General features: G+C 38.4%; 1 protein-coding gene across 1 annotated transcript in view; it reads left to right on the top strand.

Moving 5' to 3' along the window:
- The window catches only part of LOC136698920 (pleckstrin homology domain-containing family G member 3), a 69,699-nt gene that overhangs the window by 39,166 nt on the left and 5,820 nt on the right, over window positions 1-24,713 (top strand). The window contains exons 4-17 of the mRNA XM_066673465.1: window positions 3,101-3,201; window positions 9,825-9,894; window positions 10,008-10,054; window positions 11,524-11,674; window positions 12,288-12,419; window positions 13,974-14,156; window positions 14,547-14,639; window positions 14,777-14,863; window positions 14,966-14,999; window positions 15,121-15,222; window positions 16,123-16,155; window positions 17,793-17,803; window positions 19,096-19,491; window positions 21,865-21,963. Coding sequence (XP_066529562.1) covers window positions 3,101-3,201; window positions 9,825-9,894; window positions 10,008-10,054; window positions 11,524-11,674; window positions 12,288-12,419; window positions 13,974-14,156; window positions 14,547-14,639; window positions 14,777-14,863; window positions 14,966-14,999; window positions 15,121-15,222; window positions 16,123-16,155; window positions 17,793-17,803; window positions 19,096-19,491; window positions 21,865-21,963 — 1,539 coding nt within the window. The remainder of the gene's footprint in view (window positions 1-3,100; window positions 3,202-9,824; window positions 9,895-10,007; window positions 10,055-11,523; window positions 11,675-12,287; window positions 12,420-13,973; window positions 14,157-14,546; window positions 14,640-14,776; window positions 14,864-14,965; window positions 15,000-15,120; window positions 15,223-16,122; window positions 16,156-17,792; window positions 17,804-19,095; window positions 19,492-21,864; window positions 21,964-24,713) is intronic.

Here is a 24,713-nt window from a genome sequence, read left to right as displayed (position 1 = left end):
ACAAAAACAAATCCTTCCACGCCAGACTGAAATAAAACAATATGCCACTAAAAGTCATGTGCTACCGCAGTTACGCCACAGTTAAGAAGCCACAAAACCACAGTTAAGAAGCGAATGAAAAAACAAAATGTCTGATGCTCCAGTCATTTCATTTGAATAATAATAATAATAAATTGTTGCTGAAATGTCACTGAAAAGCAAATGTTATTTTTAGAGGAAAATAAAATCAGTTTTTCTGTGTATGTGCACATAATTTTAATGTTTGGATCTGGAATGCCTACCAGCCCCTAAACTGTGAAACAAGACCACCCAGTAAGAAAAAATGAGATACATCAGCTTTTCTTGATTATACTGTTTATCAATTAATCTGTAAATTATTTTTTTGATGATTAATTTAACTTTTTGGTTTGTCAATTTTATCAAATTCACTGACCATAAATGAGCACATTGTAATTGTACAATTACTCAGTGTAGTCCACCTGTTGCTCTGCATATTTTGTTAGCCCCCTTTCATCCTGTTCTTCAACGCTTAGGACTCCCACAGAGCAGGTATGATTTAGTGGTGGATCATTCTCAGCATACGCAGCGCTGCAGTGACAATGACATGTTGGTCTTGTGTGTGTGTTGTCCTGGTACAAATGGATCAGACACAGCACTGCTTGAGGGTTTATTTTTTTTTATAATTATTGTTTTTTTAAACACTGGGTCCACTCTCTGTCCATTCTATTATACACACCTAACTTGTAGTGTGTATAATCCACCTTGCAGATGTAAAGCTAGAGACAGGAGCTCATCTGTTGTTACACAGTTTGTGTTGGTGAAGTTGTTAAGTTCTCATTAGACAAGATGAGACAAAAATGGAATTATATCTGTGTCTGTCTGATCTTAGTCTGTGCTTCGCTGGCAGAGGAAACGGTCTGCACGTTGTCCAAATATGGCACTCTTCACTTTCCAGATTTGGGCAACTTAGGTTCACTCGCCTATGACATCATTCAGTTAGTCTCTCTCTGTCTCTCTCCTACTCAACATGTCACTGTGTGTTTGGAAACATATGCAAATAACAGTAGATAAAACAGCTTTGCACACAATCATCTCTCTGTGTCTGTTTTCTTTCTCTGTAACTCACACAGTCTGCCTCTCTCTCTCTCTCTCTCTCTCTCTCTCTCCCACTTAATTCTGAATTTCCTTTACTCCTCTCCCACCTCTCACATATCTCACTCATCTCACTGATGTCTGTGTATTTGGAATCATATGCAAATAACATCAGATAATGGAGTTACACACAGTCGTGTTCACACGAAGAGTATCATTATGTAACACTGACAAAATCTAATATTAGCATCCTAGCCCCCACTTCACATCAAGGTCTTATTTTTTTAAAGTAAGAGTGAAAAAATAGCAACAATCTAATCATAATATGGTATATTTATAGCCTTAATATACACTGCTCTTCCAAAACATTAAAATGACCTCCCACCGAGCACACAGGAGCTCTTTGTAGCTCTAGTCACACTGTAGTCCATCTATTGCTCTGCATATATTTTTAAACATGTCAGGAGTGTCTAAATAAAGTATAAAGTGGATAATGACTGGATACCGTGTTTAAAAAAAAATTAAAAACACTCTTTGCTCACCGAATGTCTGAGGAACTAATAAAGAGCAACAGTGTTAACATTCTGAAAAATGATCAAATTTCATTTACTGGGATGTGATATGTGGCAGTGGTCCAGCCTGGTGTTTTGTTGCTTTATTTGTGCAGTGGTCTCTGGACTCTGATTTGCCTACACCAGAAAGAAGTAGAGAAAGAGTTGTAGTATGTGTAAGTGAGAAAGGGAGCGAGTAAGTGAGTGGGTGTGAGAAAAATCAGACTGCACTACTATATACATGCTTGAATAAACTGTCTTTACTGGAGCTTAGAAGAAAAAAATTAAATATACAAACACACAAAGAAAGTAGTCCTTCATCATAGGGCAGCGTTCATTAGACATAAGCTCTTCAGATATTACTCTGTGTAAATATTTGTAAAGGCATAGCTTGTCATAATACATCCTGAGGTGAAATGACTTTAGAATTGAGAATAACAGCCTTTAGGACAAAGGATGGATGTTAAAATTAGATTTTATAGGATCTGTTAGGATCATGTTGCTCTAGAAGCTGTCCTTCATTTACAGTGTAAACAACAGACTAAAATTTGCAGATGCCACTGGGAAAACAAATTTGGTAGTTGGCCAAATTGCATGGTTTGATAACTTTCTCAGTTAAAATAAATGTACACATTATTCCCTGTGCAGTTTCTGTTTATTTCCTAGGATTTAAATTCATTAATTCATATTCTATAACCATTGATCAGGTTCATGGTGGGTCCAGAGCCTGCTCAGAACCTTTGTGCACAGGGCAGGAACACACCCAGGACGGGGCACCAGTCCATCGCAGGGCATCACAAACTCACCCAGTCACTCTTACACCTGTGGACAATTTCATACACTCACCAATTTATACACGCACTCAAACCTGTGGACAGTTTCACATGCTCACCCAGTGACTCTCTCTCACTCACTCACTCACTCACTCACACACACATAGCCAATCCACCTACCAACACATCTTTTTGTACTGATGGACGAAACTGGAGCACCCTGAATTAAATGCACACAGATACAGGGACAACACATTTAACTCCTCACTCACAGTGAACCAATGCGAGGATTGAAATCAGGACCCCAGGACTCTAGAGCTGGACCCTACCTGTTGCTCTTTAACGTTCTATGGGAAAAAAATTACATATAAGAATGTAGTTTTGCTATAACATCTGCACAGGCTATATTTTATGTTTATTTTTGTTTGCAGTGTGTTTAATCCAGCAATAGTTTCTGCCTCTTAGAAAATTATCACAACATGTAATTTGTCCAGAAGTGGCAGAACCTGTCCTTGTGACTGTGTGTAATAGGTCTATGGGGGAAAAAAAGATCCCTTGCAGAACGTTACAGCCCCCTGTTGACATGCACCAGGCATTGCAGTCTCTCCTGATTGTGGAAACATTGTGGGGTATTCTTTATAAAGCACACAATTTATGCTAGCCTCTTCTGCTGTTGTTTTACAGGACTATCTGGCTTACATCATTGATGCCAGAGATTTGCCCATTAAGCCTGAACAGGTTTGCTCCTTGTTTGGAAACATTGAAGTCATCTATGAATTCAACAGGTAAGAATCCGCCTTGTTCAGCACACTTTCTTTCAGCTAGTCCCATGCTGTCAGACTGGTTGCCTTTCAACATTATAACATGGTCAAGAAGTGCTTACTATTACAGGAAATTGTGATGTGACTCTCAAGCAAAACAACCAATCACAAGCTTGCTAGAAGTAGTTAGTTTCAGCCAAGCTGAACGAGAATAAAGATTAAATTTCAGGGTACAGTACCAGCAGAGAAAATGTCTAACAAGATGTCCCCTTAGGACAGAAGCATTCAGTCTGTGGGGCGTGAGTGAATTACAGAGGAACGTGGGTGAGAATTAAAGACGAAGTTCACGATTGTAATCAAAAAACACTTTTTATAGAATTCGGAAGATGTTACTTTATTCTGCTTCATTGACTTATTTGTGATGTTTTGGATCACTTAAAGTGGAAATGTGTCCAAATTCTGGAGACCGCTACCTGCATTACCGAAAGAACTGCAAAAGTAAACAAATCGGGTTACAGACAAGTTTCTGTGGTAAATCAAACAGTAAATAAAAACGTACAGGCAAGTTAAGCGTCAGCCATGTACACACAACTATTTTCCCTTAAGTTTACCTTTCCACCTTAAAAGACACTTAGTTATGAACTGCCTTTCCCCACAGTTGTAGACGTTCCCTTTAAACAACATTTTTCACAAAACTCTTTTGTTTGAATAGTTATACTCTATATTTTCTTGCTATTCACAGTGTAAATGAATAACTTTGGTTTATTGTGTTTTTATAATAAATAATCAACATTAGTATTAAGACATAAGACATTTAGCATCATGGAGTTTATAGGGAGAAATAATAAGTATAAGAGAGAAATCCCCCCAGAGCAGCAGTGTGAGTTCTGTTCTTAAGAGAGGAAATGCTTTTATTTTGATAAGTGCTGCTTTTTATTTTATATTAATTTGCAGCATAATAAAAGTCCTGGACAAATAGGTTGATTTGACCTGAATTTTTTATTTTTTTTTATATTCGTACTCTGTGCTAGTCAGTATATTGACAAGTCAAATTCCTCAAAATACGGGCAATGGGGGTTGGTATTACATGTGTCCTCACAGCTGGAAATGATCTGCGTGGTTTAGGCATGCGGCAGAGCCTATGTAGCGCATGGAGGAGGCACAACATTACCAGCTCTGTTCACACATGGGCTCACTGGGATATTACCTGGATTTGTACTAAGGGCTGGCAGGATAAAATCCGGGTAATATCAGGTACAAATGTTACACACGTTTGCACTCACAAATACAGCACCCCTGGGTAATGTCAGGAAACATTCTGGGTTATGTTTGAAAGGACTAGAGAGTATAGTGTTTTCATGACAGGCTTGAACTGTTTACAACACAAACAGCAGGACTTTAGTGGCACACCTGCTCCACAGTGTTTGAGTGTTTGTGTTTGTAATGATGGAAGGGGGATATGCAAACTAGAGCGTGGCTGTTGATTTGTTTTGGTCAGCAGGCTGTTGACTCGAGGTGTCAGGCTGTATTCTGACACATGCAGCAAAAGTGGCCTTTTACAGCCTGCCGTGTTTAAACAGTTGCTCTTCATGGATACGTTCGCCCATGTGCCAACAGGAAGCCAATCAGCAGGGGACAAACAATGGGCATTGTTTTTGTTTTCTTTGTCATTTTTGATCTCCACTTGTCTTGTTACAATTCACGAATCTCTAGATTTGATTTGATACAATACAGTGGTGGAGGTAGAAGATATGGCAAAACACTGAGAAATATATTTTTTTTTTATTTCAAAAACATACCATAGCAGCGAAATAGATGTTAACGTTTTATTTTACTATAAATCTACGTTTCAAAGATTCAGAAGAAACAAACAAACAAAAAACTGTAAACCACAGTAACTTAGCAAGATTCTGATATTGTGTAAAATAATGTAATACATCTACCAAAAATGATATGAAAAATACCCTTAAAGCTTCACAGTAAATAACAGCGAATACAGAATAGGTGCTGTGCTGAGTCAGTGTGGTGTCCGTTGGGGTTAGAGCTCACATTGGCTGTTGGTTTTGTTGTTACAGGCTTCTTGCATATCTTACAAAATACGTAAGATGAAAGTATGCCATATTATGCGTGACTGCATGCTGTCATTTTGTAAACGAGTTAGAGATTCATTATTCTAATGATACGGATTTCTTTTTATCATTTAAAAATTACATAGCTGTTATATCATGAATGTTACAGTATGGTACAACCCTATACAGTATTATGTTTTACAACAATAAGAAATGACTTATATGCCTAATATTATTATGCTGAATTTTTAATTATATGAGGACAGTATTTGTAACATTGTGCTTGATAATTCTGCTTAATATTTATTGGTTATTTTCATGCTGAAGGAAGTTACTACTAATACAATTAGTTACTGTTAGTTTAAAGGAACACCAGGTAAGGGTTTTTTTTTCTACCCCCTTTCTCCTGGGGCTCCCCCTAGTGTAACTCATGTTATAGCACAATACTGAAATCAATGTGGGTGAGTGGGAGGAAAGGGGTGTGGTTTCCTCCCCTCCTCAAAAATTGACATAGTGCGGTTTCTGCAGTGCTGAGCCTAGACTAGCAAAGACAGGCTCTGTTCTCCCTGTTACAGGACAGTGAAGCATCACAATGATTTTGAAGCTGTTATTGTAAGGTGAAAATATCATGTGTTCTTTTGAACAGCACCTTGTCATAACATTATTTAAAATGTAACTTATGATAATGCAGCTTTGTCAGAATAAAGAAATTAGATCAAACTTGGCTGTAAAAAGGAGAGTAAGGACTATATACACTTGTCACATGTTTGTGTAGATTGATACCTACCCTTTTTTTAGCTTTTAAATAAGACCCAAGTTCATGACCTCATATTTTGAATGACCCAGAACATGATGAAGAAGTTATAGAAGATGAATTTATTAATGTTTAGTTAGTTGTTACAATATCTTACATTTGAAAATGCTTGAGTTGAATATTCACTCAAGGGACTTTATAACACTCCCTGATGATGGCATGTTAGTGAAGTAGCATCATTAGGGTTCCCTCCCACCAGGGTTTGTCTAGACAGGGCAGCGTGAGGGGAGATTTATTGAGCATGAACCTGAGAATACAAACTGCACTCTGAGACTAAGCATGAGAACACACATGGCATGCTAAAAATACCCCCCCGTCCTCCCATTCCCGAGACATCCTCACTCTGACTGACAGATGTCAATTAATTAAAGCTCCAGGGAACTCCAGTCAGCAGCACACAGGAAAGTGCAGTTTCATGGCAATAAATCCACACATTAATATAACATGGCAGTCATTATTACCACCTTAAAATGGACGTGATGTGGGTTACTAACCTGCTCACATCTTTTCCCTTGAGACAAATGTGTCAATACATATAAAAGCTCAACTGAACTGGGCTGAAGGAGCAGAAATGGGGAGCTTTGTGTGATGTTTGATTATTGTTTGGTTTTAATGACGCACAGATAGCTTACCTCTGGGATTTGATCTGCGCTCCCACAGAAGAATCCCTCTGGAGAAGGGAGGGATTACTTGCTGTTACTTGACTGAGGTTCAGTGGTGGTCTGGAATTTCAGATGCAACTGGTTTGCAACACATATATGTCCACCGTGTGCTGTTTAATGCTATACAAAGTTTAAGGCAATGTATACTGTGGAACTTCTGTTCTCATAGCAACTACAGAGAACCCGCCCCCCCCCTACCCCAATTATTGTATCTCAAACTGTTCAGTTTAGTAACACTTTTGACCTGCGTTTACTTTCATGAGGTTAGCAGTTTCCTGATATTGGAGTCACCTTAAGTAATCTCTAACAGCAAAAATAAGTCAATATTATCCATATATGGAGCAGAAATACAGCAAAAGCCTCATTTTTCTTCATGATTTTCAACGTTTTTAGTTCTCTCCACCATCCAAAATCATGAATAGTAAGTCTGTATTCCATTTTTTTTAAAGCTAGTATGATAATAGTGAGAGAGCAAGGATGAGAGTGTGAGAAGTTTTTCTCTCTTGGACCCCTGAATGGTTGAGGTATCTTGGGGACTGAACTTGTGACCTTTTAACAATAAGGTGAATATTTATGCCACTCAAGACTCCAGTGAGGCAGTATTGTCTATAGACACAAACAAATATTTATATTCAGTGTCAGCCAGTCCTCAAGATACAACTACATGACTTGAATCAAGAGATAGACCACCTGGACCAGGACCTCTCTACTGCCCTCATAATTGTCTGTTACTAAAGTCCTGTTTGGACAGGATTAGTTTTACCTGTGGACAAGGACCCAGGTTATATTAATCCCTTCTGAATTTGCATGTGGGGGGATTTTCCATCATATCCAGGGGTAAAAATAGTTTTTCGTGGGCTTTGTCAAGAATGGAGGAGGCATTTATTGATTAAATATAAGGTTCAATATGAGGTTAAGCTCAGCTACTGAAAGACACACCACATTTAAATCCACAAAATTATCTAAAGGATCACTCAATGGAAATTTCTAGTAGCTGTAGGTAGATTTGTTCACAATAGCAGCCCAAACACATGTTATGAACATGTGTCTTAATCAATAAGTTACCATTAAATGGTTTATAATATCAGTGATAATTGTGTGGAAGATTAGTAAAGTTTTTGCCATCTTTTCACCCATTATCTATTTTGAATAAATAGGAGATACTGTCATTGAGGGTTGGATAATTTGGCTGTTTGAGTGTTCTGTTGTGACAGTCTAAAAGCTCCAGTCGCACTGCTGTGTCTGATCCACAGTGACGGCAATGCATAAAACGAGTAGTCACTCCCACCTCTGTCATTTTCACCAAGATTTCTTATCCAGTGCAAATTCATCGTAAACATTACTGACATCCATTGGTAAAATTACATTACCCTAGCTCACAACGTGAAACTAATCCCATCTGACTAGGGCTTAAGAGACGGAGGTTCACAGACATTAGAAGAAAGCATTGCCTGAATGTCTGCCATTTATTGATTTCAGATTTTGTATTGTACATAACCTCCATTCCATATGCCATCATTTTGTCACCAAAAGGTCACTGTCTGACAACGTTATAGTATAATAACCTATACTTGGAGTTAGAAACTAATTCTTAATCCTTCTTTTTCAACATGCTGTCACATTTGGGTGTAAATAGTTTTGGACATCAAGATACAAATGTAGGTATGTGTTGGTTTTGTGTTTTGTCGTTTTGAGGTTGTGAATTTCAATTTGCTGACATCTATTGATTGTTTGTGTGACGTGCTATTGATCCACTCAGACTTTCCAGCATTCTCTGTTTGTGACTGAAGGCCTAACCTGTGGGAACAACTGTTTTTAAAGGCAGTTAAATGCATAAAGAACTGACAGTCTCATGTCTAAAAAAAAGTAGGGTCGCTGTGCAAAGTGTAAAAATAAATAAATAAATAAGATACATGTGAAAAATTGATTAAAACCCTGTGCTTATTGAAAATATTAGGTGTAAAAATGCATGTGTTTGTAATGTAACAGTTGCATAGATTTTAAAATAGGAAATTATCATTTAAAAAAAAATTGGTGTATTTGTGACTTGCACATCTAAGAAGGCACCATTAATCCAGAATGATTTAAACAGGATGTGGAGAGAAATATGCTGCCATCCAGATCTTTTTATTGGAAAGGCCTTGCTTATTTTAACATAGCAATGTGAATCCATATTCATAGTAAAATTTTCAGGTGCTCAGTTAGTCTAGACCTATCACCTACCAAAAACATTTGGGAAGTTATGAGGCAAAAAATAAATGAATAAAAGGAATTTAGAGGCAGCTGAACAGGAAATCATTTCATTTTCAAAACTACAGCGACTGGTCTCCTTATTTCCCAAATGCTTGCAGTGTTGTAAAAGAGATGCTGGAATGCAATGGTAAATCATACCCTATCCCTGTGTTGTTGGCAAAAAATGGGCAAATAATGAAAACATTAATTATAACATTTCTCTTTTCAACATGTGTTTGTACAGTTATCAATTAAATATGGGATTTAAATCATTTGCACATTTTTCCATTCTGATTCTATTTACATTTTGCAAAGTCAATACATTTTAGGAAACCGTATTATATAGACGTACCGGAACACTTTCTTTAAAGAAATGGTGTTGCCGTTTTGCATGCCAGGAGCAGTTTTTGGGTTTAGTTTTGCACTGGAGCTAAAAGGTTACTAAATTAAGGCTAATAGCCACTAGCCTTAAAGTTCTGTGAAGTGATCAAGGAGCGATTTCCCTGCTTTGTTTTTAACAATGTTTGAAACATATTTCAAGATTGTATTAAATGCCATGAACTATTTTCGTTGGTTTATTTTTGAGGAACTTGTAACACTATATAAATAGGCCAGCTGCCATTTTCAAATGAGGCATAGGGACAACTATCCAACAATGGTGACCTATTCAAGTACCCAAAGGCTGATATCCTCCTGCTGTTTAAGTGCAAACAGTGTACAAAACAATATGGCACACTCCACAGATGGTTCTTTAAGTTGTATACCTTTTTAAAAAGACTCTTATATCATAGTCAATCTCTCTCTCACTCTCTCTCTCTCTCTCTCTCTCTCTCTCTCTCTCTCTCTCTCTCTCTCTCTCTCTCTCTGCAGTGAACTCTTGCAGTCTTTAGAATTGTGTGACAACGACCCTGTGGCCATAGCCTGTTGCTTCGTGGATAAGGTTTGAAAAGCATCTTATAAAATATCTTATATTCTTACACCCACAGTGCCATATAATTTTATCCCAAAGTTTTGATCTTTGAAACCTGTTCTTTTCTTCTTCTCCATCTACAGAGCGAGTATTTCAGCATCTATACTCAGTACTGCACGAACTACCCAAAGTAAGTAGACGAAATAAAGTTCCTCGTCTTAAGTGATTTACTCCCCAGTGGGAGCGATCACTGAAGCAAATGACACCCTAATTCCTTCCAGTTCTCAATTAATTTCCCCCTGCCACCAAAACTGTATCACCAGCAGAGTGACAGCATCCTGTCGCTAGCAGCCTTCTGGTGCCTGGATCTGTCTCATACGTCTTCTTCAAAATGTCAGGCTTTTATATCTATGACCAAAAACCACTGATCAGCCATAATAGTAAAACCACCTGCCTAGTACTGTGTAAATCCCCCTTGTGCCAACAGTTCTGACCCATGGAGGCAGCAGAGGTGGGGAACACATTCACTGTGACATTGTTGTAGTGCTTTTATTAGGGCTGTCCCTGAATTTTTGGCTATTCTGATATTCGTTCGTTGGGTAGATATTTGGTTTTTTGTTTTTCTTCTGTTATTTTTTTGATAAATGTAGGCTATAGATAAAGGCAGCCCTCCACTCCACCCTTATTTAGGCTTGTCAACATAAAATCCTTGTTTGAATGAAACCTAAAACAGGCTAATGCAATAACAGCCCACTTTTATAACAAAATGTGGCAGTGCCACGGTTTATTTCGTCAGCCTCGTACCTTGAATTAGAGCATCTACCCAGAGTTAGCGAGCGAGACTAGCGACGCTGTGAGACGTAGCGCAAGGTCAAGACAACCTGTGTGTGTGCAGAATCTACAGGCCCAGCTGCACCATCTGTGGGCCTATGTGGCATAGGATGTCATATGGAACATATGTGCCTCCATGCAAATCTGTAAATCATCCAGGCTAGAGGTGGTCCAATAGTGTACTAGTTTCAATTGTTTTCCCAATTTTTTTCACAATAAACTTATGCTTTTGCTTTAGAGGAACGCTGTGTAATATTTTTACCTTAAAATTACAGCCGTTATAAGGAGAACAGACTCTCTGCTGTTGCTACTCTGGGCTCAGCACTGCAGAAACTGCACTGTGTAACTTTTGAAGGAGGGTAGGGATCCACCCTACTTCCCCTTCCCCATTAATTTTAGTACAGTGCTGTAAATTTTAATTACTCAACTGGGCAGACTAGGAGCAGCAAACCCAAATCTTACATAGTGTTCCAACATTTTCTTTGAAATCAAGGGTATTTTGTCTCATTTGCTACAGTTTCTACTCTTCTGCAAAGTCTTTACTTTAAATGTTGCCACATTGCTGAGAGGATTAGATTTCATTCAGCCAGATGTGAGTTATTAAATTACACAATGGTGCTCAATCCCTTAAGAGAATGCAGTTTCCTCCAGTTCATGTTTGGCACTGAGCAAGGTGCTTGGGCTTTTTCAGCTGCTCCAGAGTTCAGTGCTAATGCTTCAGTGCTGTTGGCATCTGCTTTAGATTTGTATAGTTCTGTTTAACCCCTGTAAATCTTTGTAAAAGTGTAAATCTCTGTCTCAATCTCTCTATCTCTCTCCATCACTCAGCTCAGTGGCTACACTCACAGAGTGCATGAGGAACAAGACCCTGGCCAAGTTCTTCCGTGATCGGCAGGCATCTCTGGAGCGCTCCCTTCCTCTGGGGGCTTACCTTCTGAAACCTGTGCAGAGGATCCTGAAATACCACCTTCTGCTGCAGGCATGTGCCACTTCACTATACTACAGTCTGTAAAATCTCTGACCTTATGCTGAAGGTAGCGGTGGGAGGTGTTGTTTGATGCCATGCCAAATATGATTTTTTTTTTATCCTGTGGTTAATTTCTTTCTTTTTTAACCAGTGGTTCCCAGGTTGGAGGGGCAGAGTTATTGTGTGGGGGTGGGTGCAACAAGGCAAATGAGCACTTGTAATAATTCGCCCATCAGTTTGTTTAGTTTAATAAAGTTGTAGTTTTGTAAGAATTATCTGTTTAAAATAAATTCCAGTGGCTTTTAAATGCAAACATCCTATATGTGTGTCGGTGTGGGGGACTTGAAAATATGTGCAACAAGGGGCACAGAAATAAACTATGTGCATGTAATATCCCAGAAGGTTCTGTGTGTATCACTCTGTATCGGCTGCATTTTTTTAAATAGCTCTACCTAATGGGAGGATTAATTTATTTATGTATTTATTATATATATATATATATATATATAATTTTTTTTTTTCTTTTACGTTTGTGGTTGTCTGTGCTCGTGTTTGTGGACACATTTCACTTATTACAAATGTCCTTACAAGGCAGATCTAAATGTGTGCTCTTTTTTGACTACAGGAGATTGCTAAACACTTTGACCCTGAAGAGGATGGCTATGATGTTGTGGAAGAGGCCATAGACACCATGACAGGGGTGGCCTGGTACATCAACGACATGAAGAGGAAGCATGAGCATGCAGTGCGACTGCAGGTGACCACAGGGCTTCTGTCACATTGCCTTTGTTTCAGCTCAATTTATTATCATTATGGTCTAAGTGACCGCACAATGTATAATAGTGCACTAAGATTCATTAATTAATTCATTCATATTCTGTAAGCGCTTATCCAGTTCAGGGTCAAGGCGGTTCCGGGGCCTACCCGGAATCATTGGGCACAAGGCAGGAGTACACCCTGGAGGGGGCGCCAGTCCTTCACAGGGCGAGTGCACTAAGATGCTTCACTTTTTTATAATGGGCATGTATATGCACCAATCAGTTGAAACATTAATATGACCGTCTTTTTTTTTTTTTTTTTTTTTTTAAAGACTGTCCATTTTATCAGCTCCACTGACCATCACCTGGTGCATGTATAAAATAAATTGAATATTTTGAAAATTTTTGTTCATACATTAAGTTAAACTGTCATATTTTAAATGCGTTACACAAAGTGACATAATTCAAGCCTGCAGTTACAGACTGTAGTCCATTTGTTGCTCTGCATACTTTGTTTGCCCCCATTTATCCCTGTTCTTCAATTTCCAGGACCCCGACAGAGCAGGTATGACATAGTGGTGGATCAGTCTCAGTGCTGCAGTGACACTGACATGATGGTGCTCTTAGTGTGTGTTGTGCTGGTACGAGTGGAGGTTTTATACATCTCACTGTCACTGCTGGACTATATATTGTGTGTGTGTGTTGCTCATTGATCAACTACTTCAGGAACATTGCTATTATTTTAAGGTTTAAGCACTGTATCTCTTGTTCTTATTACACAATCTTAAAAGCATAGATTAAGCAAAACTAAGAATTGCTTTTGTCATCTTTAAATTAGATTAGGATTGCTGGCAGGCAATCAATGCTGAACGTAATTATTTTAACTGCGAGCCCCAGGGAAGCATAACCATTGTAATAAGAGCAGGTATGAAAAAAACAACATTTCATTAGGTCAGTATTTGCGTCAATTATTCTGGCCACACGTACATGGAATTGTTGTGCATGGCCAGGAAAATGGTGCCCAGAGGTTTGTAAAGACAAAAATCTCTTGTTCTCCCATCAGTCCTAGTTTTCAGTGTAAGAAGTGGCATTTAAATCTTTGTTGTCCTGATGATTCAGACTCTTAATGGCCGAAGGTCAGGGCTGAGACATTAGCATTTAAAGCATAATATTATTTAAATATAATAGGTCTAAAAGAACCCATTATGGTTTTTTTCCTCTTTTCTTAATGATAAGGTCTGGACTCAAAGGAGCCACTGTAGCTCAATTTATCTGCAGATGCAGCAGGAAAAGAAAATGTCAACATCTAGTTATGTTCCTGTCTTGTGCCCTACGATTCCAGTTAGGCTCAGATGAAGCAGTTACAGATAATGAATGAATGAATAAATATATTTACCTCTGAGCCTTTGGTAGGGACCATTTTTAAATGTGGTTCTGCTACTGCACTGCATATTTGTCCAAATATCACAATACATATTTTGTATTACCAGCACTGCGATATGACATTTCGATTATATCGCCCACCCCTGCAATAAGTCATGTCTTTTCTACAGGAGATCCAGTCTCTCTTGATCAACTGGAAAGGGCCTGATCTCACCACCTACGGCGAGCTGGTCCTTGAGGGAACCTTCCATGTCCACCACGCAAAGAATGAGAGAACTCTATTCCTCTTTGAAAAAATGCTCCTCATCACCAAGAAAAGAGGAGAGCATTATGTCTACAAGACACATATAACGGTATTTTGCTGTCCATACATGGGGATAGTGCTGTGTTTAACCATTTGTTTGGTCAGGGTCACAAACAATGTGAGAACAATGGGAGGAGGGCATTATAAAAGGCACCTGTGAAGCAGCTATAAACTTTTCAACATGTGGCATCAGTAGAGAAGTTGTTTTTTACTTTGTCACATACTTGCCTGTTGATCTGTAATAAGGAGAATAGAGCCTCTGTAGTTGCTCCTCTGAGCTTAGCACTGCAGATACTGCACTATGTAACTTTGAGTAACTTTTAGGGCTCTTGATTTGATGAGGAAATCAACCAGTTAAAAGTTCAATAGCCAGTGCTTTAGTCCATGGAATATATAAAGTATTCCGACAGCCCCCGTATTTTATTTGTACCCATTACAGTGTTCCACTCTTATGCTGATCGAAAGTGCCAAGGACTCACGTCGCTTCAGTGTGACCCACTACAAGCATCCCAAACAACCCCACACAGTGCAGGTGTGTGAAACTTCCTCAACACGAATTCCCCACAGACCTTTCCCCATATCACCAACAGCTTACTTATTCCTAGTTGTCATTTATTTCCTGATTTTTCTTTTTCTTTTTTTGGTGGTGGTGGGGGGGTTGACCCTCAGGCCAAAACAGTAGAGGAGAAAAAGCTGTGGGCTCATCACATAAAGCGGCTGATCCTGGAGAATCATCAAGCCGTCATACCACAGAAAGTATGGAAATAGTTATAAACTGGATATTGAAAATCCTGAATTTGGAATGAATTAATATTTATGTACAGTCTCTAAGATAAATCTTGAATTAAATTATTGTAGGCCAAAGAGGCCATTCTGGACATGAACTCTTCTGGTGAGTTTTGTTTGTTTGTAGCATAGATCCATGCAGATTACTTTATTTGATTTCAGAATCATTGCTTTTATTTATTAGCATGTATTATATTTTATTTCTCTCTCACTTAATGCCTCTGTAGGTCCTGTGAAATACCGCTACAGTCCTGAAAGACTGAAGAAGCCTGTATCCTCACCGAGTGATAACTTTCCTGCAGGAGGACGTAAAGGGCGAAGACGATCAGGTGGATCTTTTCATTTGGTTCTGTGCAAAAGTCAGAAAAAAAAGAAACAGCACTGAACAAAAAATTACATAGAAGCCTCTTACATTAAATATATTAATAATATAAAAATTGAAGTATTGAATGTGCGCTCACTTTATTTTCTTGGCAGTATCATGTGTTATAAATGTAGTTTGCTATTTATTTGTGTGGTGGGACAAAAAGAGGGTTGGTTAGACTGAAGAATAGGTGCAGCTAGACTGCTGCAATATCAAATTTCATGTAAAAATAATTATTGCTATTATAGTTATTTTTGATCAGTACTTGTACATCATAATTGTTTGTATTTTTCCATTGCTATAATTATTAATGTTTTTCACTGGGATGAGGATATGACTAATTTAAATTGTTGGAATTATATATTTACCATGTGCAGTGACACACTAATTGTCACAGTGGAATAATTTTTTTCTTATGAAACAATAATTGCCTGTTGTATATAATTAAAAGCACAGTTAAAAGAGCCATTTTCTCTGTATATTTTGAATATTTTCTGAACTTTTTTTTCCACTTGCCTTTTAATTCCTCCTTCCTTACGCAAATAGATGACCTTTTATCAAATTGTCTCCAAAAATCCTTCTGAGAGAAGAATACTTGATTTACTTTAAACAAATTAAGGGTGGTCTCTGATTTTGGACAGTACTGTATGATCTACATGATTTCGGTTTCCTTAGTTTTGCTTGTTGTGGAAAGACAGTCAATGTCTGTGTTTTGTTTATTATGACCAAGAAAAATAAGCAGTGCATTTTGGGGAAAATTGAAAACCTTTTGTCTTAATTGCATGGAATTTTTTCAGATTTCTAAAATGACAACTGAAACATCTGATTAATTGCTCGTGTTTCTGTTATTTTGGTCTTTTCATAGAGCCGATGAAGCAGAGTGTGAGAAGTACAGAAGGTAGTTTGTCCTATTTTCTCTCTTTTGAGTGAAAAGTCATTTAATGAAACACAATCCTGTAAACAACTCATACAGAATGTTATATTGAAACATTCATTCATTCATAATTAATGGCCCAGGTTGTTTATCTTGTGCAACTTTGTAACATCGATTCAAAGATCAGAGCTTTACAAAAAGTGATACTGTGATATGTGTGTCCTTCTGAAAGGCAAAAGTTTGGCTTTTGAAGGTCTGTTTTATATCTGCAAAGTCCTACATCTTCATCACTGGTTCAGAAACATAGCAGGGCCATCATACTTGCCTGTGGTCATGCAGGAGTCAGTTTCCAATCTTACTGTCTTCCCTTTGCTGCCCACTGGCTTCAAAGCTTTACAATATCCAAGTGGTCCCTCCTGCAGGAGATCAAAGAGTGCCGCCCCCATTCTCCACACACACACATAATGATGTTAATCATGGAGCCCCTCAGCCATCAGCGAGCGGCTTTGTCATGCGTCAATTCCTTTCAGCACACCAACTTGTTTTTGGCCTCTGATGCACCCCCCCCCCCCCCACTTTATGATTCTAATTTACAGAAAATAATTACAGGGAAAGCCAAGTAGTTTCTGTTAGGCTTTTTCTCTCTTACTTCACTCACTCTCTATATCTGTCTATCTCTCTCTCTCTCTTTCTCTCTCTATCATCACTCATGTCTTTTAATAGATATTGTAACAAACCCAACACGCAAGTCATCAACACTGTACCAGCTAGTCTAGGTCCTCCACTCAGTTATAAGTCAGGAGGAAAATAAATCAATCTTAAGTAGCCTTGACCGGCTGAAGTGGGGTTTTCTTATTCAAATCTGATTTAATTATCTCTGCCTAGCTGTGGTGGTCCACTTTGCTTGACACTACGGTGGTCTAGTTTGGTGATTCGAAGACAGTAAACAAATGGTCCTGTGTAGCTAAAACAACACAAAGGCAATGTTCAAGAAACATTTTATATAATTCAGAGGATATTTCCTTAGCATTTTGCTAGCTCTGCCCTCTGTTTGCATTCTGGAAACTGGTCTAATGTGTTAACGAAGTTCAAGTATAAGTAAACATTTAAACAAAGGTTCTCGGCCCAGAATACTTGGCTTTCTCTCTCTCGTTCTCTGCTCATGGCAGAGAAACAGCTGAGAGAAACCTCCAAACACTGAAAGTATGAGGGGGGAAAAAAAAGAGAATTGCTCTATTCCTGCTCCATAGGTGGATAATATTGACTTATTTTTGCTGTTTCAAATTACTTACGGTGGAACTGGCACTAAATTTGGGAGACTACTAACTGCATGAAAGTTAAGAGACAGAAAGTGTGACTACTCGTGTTACATACATGTTTCTGTGGTAATTAAATAGTGAATAAAATATCAGTCCCATACAAACAACTGTCAATTTTCTCCTCAAACATATCCTTCCACCTTAAAAGAGGCAGAGCTTCTGAACATAAACAAATGAGAAAACAGCAGTTCCCTAGAATCATTGTCAATGTCTTTAAATGGACATATACCTATAGATAACCACTGTCAACATTTTTTAACAAAGATTATGATCCTTTTAACATGACTTTTTTTCTTTCCCCTTTCCTCTTATCATGCCTTGCTCTTCACCATCATCCTGTAGGCACTCTCAAGGTATGTATTAACCCAAATCAATTATTCTATGACGGTTCCCAAATCCAAGTCTGAGGGGTAAATGTGCCCAATATGCTCTGAACTGATAAGCTTCAAAGGACTGAGTCAGCATTTTTTTTTCTTGGCTCAGGCTTTGGAAAGCCCTGAGTTAAACCTGTGATCTAAGAATTTGAGTTTGTAGAGAGAAGCTGAATGTGTAGCTGGGGGTGTGTGAAAAGGATTTGCTCACGTGAATTTAAAGCTATAACTTTAGCCAGATGTGTACAATTAATGTCCAGAGTTTCTTTAATTTTGCACTGATGCTACATGGTCGATTTGGCTAAGAAGCAAACTGTGTCTGGAGGCTGACTGTTGTGTCTGAGGCCATTATATTGAACACTATTTCAGTATTCACAGTTTTGTGTATGTGTAATGTATGTGTAAAATTTTATTTATTAATTGATTAATAATCCATGCTTGTTTCTACACCCAGTCTGTTCTCTCAGCTCCACTGACCAAACAGGAGCACTTTGTACTTTTACAATTACAGACTGTAGTCCATATGTTGCTCTGCATGCGTTATTTATCCCCTTTTGCCCTGTTCTTCACTGGTCAGGACCCCGACGGGTCCACCAGAGAGAACATACATTTTGGGTGGTGGATCATTCTCAGCATTTCAGTTGTATTATGTTATTGTGTGTTGCGCTGGTACAAGTGGAACAGACACAGCTGTGTTGATGGATTTTAAACCATTAGCAAGATGCTAACCTGATGTGAAAGCTTCCATCTTGTTAGCTACATTAGACTTGTAGCTTCAGTGCAAAACTAAAGAATCAAAATTTACATCTGAGGGAAGACATTGTTCATTTTTCGCTAAACCACAGCTTTTTTGTTACAACGTTTAGTGCAGCAGCTATGAAACTACCTGTGCTAACAAACAATTAAACACAGTGACCCAATACATTACTAAAACTCAAATTCAATTCACCCAGTTTCTAGGTCTGTAGTAGGGTCACACACAGCGTGGTTTAGAATACATGACTTATTGTGACCTGTAGCATATAACAAAACTTCATACTCATATCTCAGGCATATATGACAATTAAATGGCCAGAAACTTGTAGATACAAAAGATTGTGTCTGTTGACCTCAAGTGTTTGTTAGCAACAGTAGATACTCCAGGGTTAAAATAGCAAAGCAAAATCTGTAATTATTTTCTTAACTAAAGAGAACCTCATAGATTTCATGAAAACATATGAAAAAAAGTCACCTGAACACAATTAAATCTGTAACGTTTACACTTGATTTTCCAGCATGCTGACAGTGCTGACACTTTACTGGGGGACAGCAGATTGTGCCCCCTGCAGGCTGCTGCAAGCATCTCCACCCTGAGCTCCAGCCTTGAAGAGACAGAGGAAGAGAGGCCTAAACTGGAGAAGAGCAGATCCGACTGGCTTCATGTCAGCACAAGCTCCTTGGAACAGTTGAACCCAGCCAATCTGGAATCCCACCAGCTAGAGATGCCATTCCATAGAGAGGAATTGGATGAGAAGGAGAGGGAGGTGGAGGAAGAGCACGGTGGAAGTGGCGAGGAGGAAGAGGTTCTGTTGAAAGATGAGCAGGTAGCTGACTTTGCCAGCTCACTGTTAGCCGCCATCTCCTGCTGGCACTATAGAGCCAGGGCTTTGCTTTTCACTGGGGTCCCAACGGTGAGGCTCACTGCTTTTCACCATTTGCTTTTTTTTCCTTGTTTCCTGCATCACATTTCCCTCTGTTATGCAGACATGTCTCTTTGTCTGTCCAACTCCAGTCTGTTGCATGCTACATCTGATGCCTGCTACTGGAATGCTTTTGGTTTACATCTTGCATGTATTTCTGGCTTTATTTATTTTTTCCACCTTGAAGGAATATTAGGTAGTATTTTTACTGTAAAATTACAGCTTCAAAATCATTAAATCATTGTGACCTGTAATAGTGACAATAGGGCCTGTGTCATTGTTCAGCACTACAGAAATGGCACTATGTAACTTTTGCTGGGTGGGAAATCACATCCTTGATTTCAGGACAGTGCTGTAAAAGTTAATTACACTCTGTAAAAGTAGGGGGAGCATAAGAGCAAAAATACTTAATCTTACCTAGTGTTCCTTTTAAATGGTGTAGCAGTTTAATTAAAAACTAATTTTTACTGGTGCACCCTTTCAGGGGAGTGGAAATTGTATTTTTTAAGTAAATGCTTAGAAATAGAAACAACAGAAATTGCAGGCATTATCTAGTACATATATGCCTGGGTGCAAGTGATGTTGCTTTAAATGATAATGAGCCACATTTCACCAGATCCTGAGTGCACAGCAATGAGGAAGGAAGAGCCAGAAGCTATGTTTTTTAGCCGTTTTTGCTTGGTTCTCCTTATTCTCATTTGTGCCATATTTAATCAGCACATACTTATTTTGTTGTTTTGCTCTGATTAAACTCACGTTTCCACTCTAACCTAAACATGGTCATCACTGTAATTGAAGAGACTTGTACGAGAGGGCAGAATTATACTAAAATGTCTGTACTCAGCAGCACAAATCAGGACAAAACCATGTTTTCTGATTTAGACAGAACTGGGTTATGTCTGAAACCTGGGTTACAGGCCAGTTTACTATGTATAGTAGCTGCCATATTGAGTTCTTACTCATTACTTAAACCTCACCTAAATGAATTAAAACTTTTATGTTTAAATTGTGCCCTGCGCCCAGTGATTCCAAGTAGGCTCCAGGCCCATCCACGACCCTGGACTGGATGAGAGGTTACAGAGAGTGAATTAATGTTTAAAGGGTTTTTGTTTATTATTTCAACCTTTTAGTCCTCATTTAGATGTTAAATTAAAGAAATATAAGTATGGAACTCTGACCCATTTTTGACCCATATGCTTTTAAACAGAGCTCTGCTAGTCTGTGTCAGTCAGTAGAGAGGAGCACCATACTCCCTATGTAGTGTACATCACAGATAATAAACCTAAAAATACTGCACTCAGACAGTAATTATACACTAATTCCAAAGGGAAATGTGAGCATTAAAGCTGACAAAAAAAATTCTTTATGACATACAATGCACTACATCAGTGCTGAAAGCATTATTTTATGATCAACAACTATGCCCTACAGAGGGTGTGAAGAGATATTTTTCATTCAAATTCTGCTTTGCTGCGGCATGGAAACATCATTCATTGATCACTCGAGAACTACTTCATTAGACTTTAAGCCAAATCAAAGAAATATTAATCACAAGCAGATACATGCACTGGAGCCTAAAATGCTAACGGTTTCCCATTAGATCCTGTGACAAAAATGCTAATGTGGCTAAAAGAAGATAATGGTATTTTTCCCCTCATTATGCAACACTGTGGGATCCTTCACACCACCGATGCAAAGAGTGTTGTGAGACCCTCTCCAGCGCAGAGAGCTGCATATGAGATAAATTTATCCATCTTTCCTATCTGTTTACATTAGTGCCTTGCTCTGAAACCAGTCAAAGTGAATGCAACTCGTGGAGGGTTCTGGAAAAGCCATATCCAAATCATTTTGTGGAATTGAGCCACTGTTTAAATCATCACATTTTCACAGTTTAGTATATGATACTTTATTCAGGGAAACTATTCTGAGCGCTATGTTCAGAGCCTCACTGGAATAGTTAATTCTGCTAATGCATATGCACTTTGAGCCACATATCAATTGGACTGTGTGATTGAAGTTTGACTTCAAAGGAGAATTTCACTGTCAAATTTGGAAGGTGGGGGTGGGGCAAAGGTGGGGGCAGTATTCAGAGAACAGCTCTTTGCCTTCCGTAATCAAATTCAACAAAGGTTTTCTATTATGTTTGATTTCATCCCCTCACAAAAGCACTTTCTAAAGGTCAGTTGTCCTGGTAAAATGCCCAAAAAAGCTTTGAGGCTTTTAAATCTATTGCAGCTGTTTATAAAAGGATGAAACAGTCAATGAGGTTCACTTCAGATTAGATAGGACACTACATTCAGTAGCATGTTGCATAATGTTCATATTGCTGTTCTGTCGGATTTTTATTTATATTATTTTTTAAAGGATGGAGATGGGCAAGAAGCTCATGGGGAGAAGGATTTGGAGTCTAGGAGAAGCCAGAGTCCCTCTGATGTGGAACCAGACCATGTACTTTGTGAACAGGTGAAGCACTGCTATCGTTATAACTAAAAACTGAAAGGTTTTGAAGATGAAAAACACTTGTTCAGTTCGCTAAAGGCATAATGAGGTTATTTGCTGTGCTGATTTACCTGTATTTGACTTGTTATTTTGTCTATTTAAGGCACAGGTTCCCAGCTCTGGTCCTGAAGTAGCCCTGTTCTGCACATTTTAATATCTTCCTGTCTCTATTAAAAAGATATACGGTATTACGTTGGGCTGGGGTGTGCACTTTTGGGCTTTGAGAGCCTTGTCTGTGAGCACAAAGTCAAGTGAAGGGTTTTCAGGGGGTTTTCAGAAACTTTGAATATAGGCGAAACAACACAGGCTCTACATTAATAGGCATAGCTGGCAAGCTAACAGGCAATTGTAGTTTAGCATGCCACAGCAGATGATTTTCCAGCAAACTCCAGCTCATATCACAAATATATAGATGATAGAGCCTCATACCTGTGTGCATAAAGTCAAGTGAAGGTTCTTCTGAGTAATTTGTGTGCTTTCAGCCTCCTTCCTCTTTTATTTAACTCAGCGCTAAACTCACAGCTGCGGTGGGCTGCTGAGTTTGTGTTTTTTCCACCCACCCATTTTCATTGTGTGACATCACCAGTCAGTGAGCTCCTACAGTATACATGTGACACACCATACACATCATAATATCTTTTTGAGATACCATCCATAAATACTGACGCATACAGTATTACAGTTATACTTCCCAACCCTAATGGAACCACTCATCTAAGAACAAAATGGAGGTTGTTATAGTTTTTATCTTTTATTAAGGGAATGACCAAAATCATTTTCAGAAAAATAATCTTTTTCAAATATAGCAGATCAGTAAAGACCTGTTTAGTATCTGCTTCTCTAGATTTGCAGTAGATTTATGAAACTGAAATAACATAACATACAAGAAACACCAGTAAGCTAGCTTCATTCTAACTGCACATATGGTGTTTTTCCAATGCATGATACTTGACTCTACTCACTTTATGTATCTGGTAGATTTTCCATTAGCACACTTCTACCCCCTGAAATGTAACCAGTGACAAAGCAGTCACAAAACAATCTCTGTGGGCTTTGTAAACCAAAACGGCAGTGGTAATATTAAATGCTGTTTGCTCATTGTCCACAGAACAAAAAAAAACTACAATCCCAAAAAATATCAAAATCCGTCCTGCGTGTTTGTTGATGCAAATAATTGGAACAGAAGAGGTTAACACAGAGTTTGAGTGAACAATCAAAACAGTTTTTATTATACGGAATTTCGGAGGGAACAGTACATTGAATACATCCTAGCCTTCTACCTCCTGTTCTCTGAAGACCTCGCTTTCTGACTCCTCTTCTTATACTATGTTCTGTCTGACTCTTAAGCAAGGTGTCTGTTTGTGATTGGACCTCGATTTGTGTGCATTAGCCTTGCTAGTCCGTTGCTATGTGTTTATAACTGTTTTTCTGTCTGGATATGTAAGTGTTATTGAACATTCTGTTTTGCTTCAGCTGATCCATCTGATTAGCAGTTCGTCCCGCCATCTCTACTTCCTGTGTTGCTGCTTTTTTTACACTTATTCATATTGCCTATGCTTTGCAAGATTGTTCAAGATTAACTGTCTGCATATGCAGAGCATATTGCTTGCTATGAACCCCTGACTTTTCTGCTTTGACTACTGTCCTGCACGTAATCATGTTGCCTAAATCTTGCAGGGTAACTTTAATGTCAACTAAAGCCAAACCATACAATTACATTTATTAATAATATTTTCCACAGTTCCTTGCTGCACCGTCCAGCTCTTGCTGGATTCTTCATAGTCCACTAATCCAAGGACCATATGAACCTCTTCAAAACACCAAAGCGTAATTTACTGTCTGCCGTTGTGAGTCTGATAAAAACTAATGTGATCACTACTGTAATTTGCAGATTGTTCATTTTGCTAACGTGTTCATGATGTCTATTGACAAGTCCCTCTGGCCAATCAGCATGCTACATGGTTTACCCGCCATGTTCAGTCCCTACTCAGCTTACTTAGAACCACAAGCGAAAAGGGAGTAAAAAAAAGTACCCGGTTACAGGTGCCTAATGAAAAAGCAGAGTAAAGCCAAGGTGAGTCGAGAAGGTATGATGCAGTGAAAAAGCGGCAATAGCCATAATTTAATAAAATATATAATATAAAAATAGGCCTAGGTCAAAATGTAAATTTTCTGCAGAATTATATTCTGACAAATAATAGTGGACAAGTGGTCCTTTATACAATATCTCAGCTTTTTAAAATCATGGGTATATACAATAATACTGAATATGGTCCAAGCTATTAGCAACATGAATAATGTAAATAATGATTTTCTAAGAAATCAGTAAACTGTTTCCTGTAATGTGTTACAGTATACATTGTAGTCTTCACATAAATGTAATACATTACCAACAGAACAGCGAGTAATAGGTTTTAGCATCAGATTTATATTGTATAATTTGGCTAGTAAACTTAAAAGATGTTCAGAGTTCAGTGGAGTATGAATCCATGTTCCCCTGCTAAGTTTAATGTTCCTTTTTTTTTTCTTCTTCAATAATGGACAATTTCTGATAAAGCCAGTGTTTCCATCCCTATTAGCTTAAAAACCACTGCTCCCTCTGGCCTTATCTCTGCTCTGCAGTCCTAGTTATTTCCCTCATGCCAGGGAATACAGCCAGACTTGAACAACAGCTGCTGGAAATCAGCTCCTAGTGCCTGAAAAGAAGACAAACA

The sequence above is a fragment of the Hoplias malabaricus genome, chromosome 1 (assembly GCF_029633855.1).
Source record: "Hoplias malabaricus isolate fHopMal1 chromosome 1, fHopMal1.hap1, whole genome shotgun sequence".
Taxonomy (NCBI): Eukaryota; Metazoa; Chordata; class Actinopteri; order Characiformes; family Erythrinidae; genus Hoplias; species Hoplias malabaricus.
The sequence above is the reverse complement of the archived record's forward strand: the minus strand, read 5'-3'. Positions and strand labels throughout refer to the sequence as shown.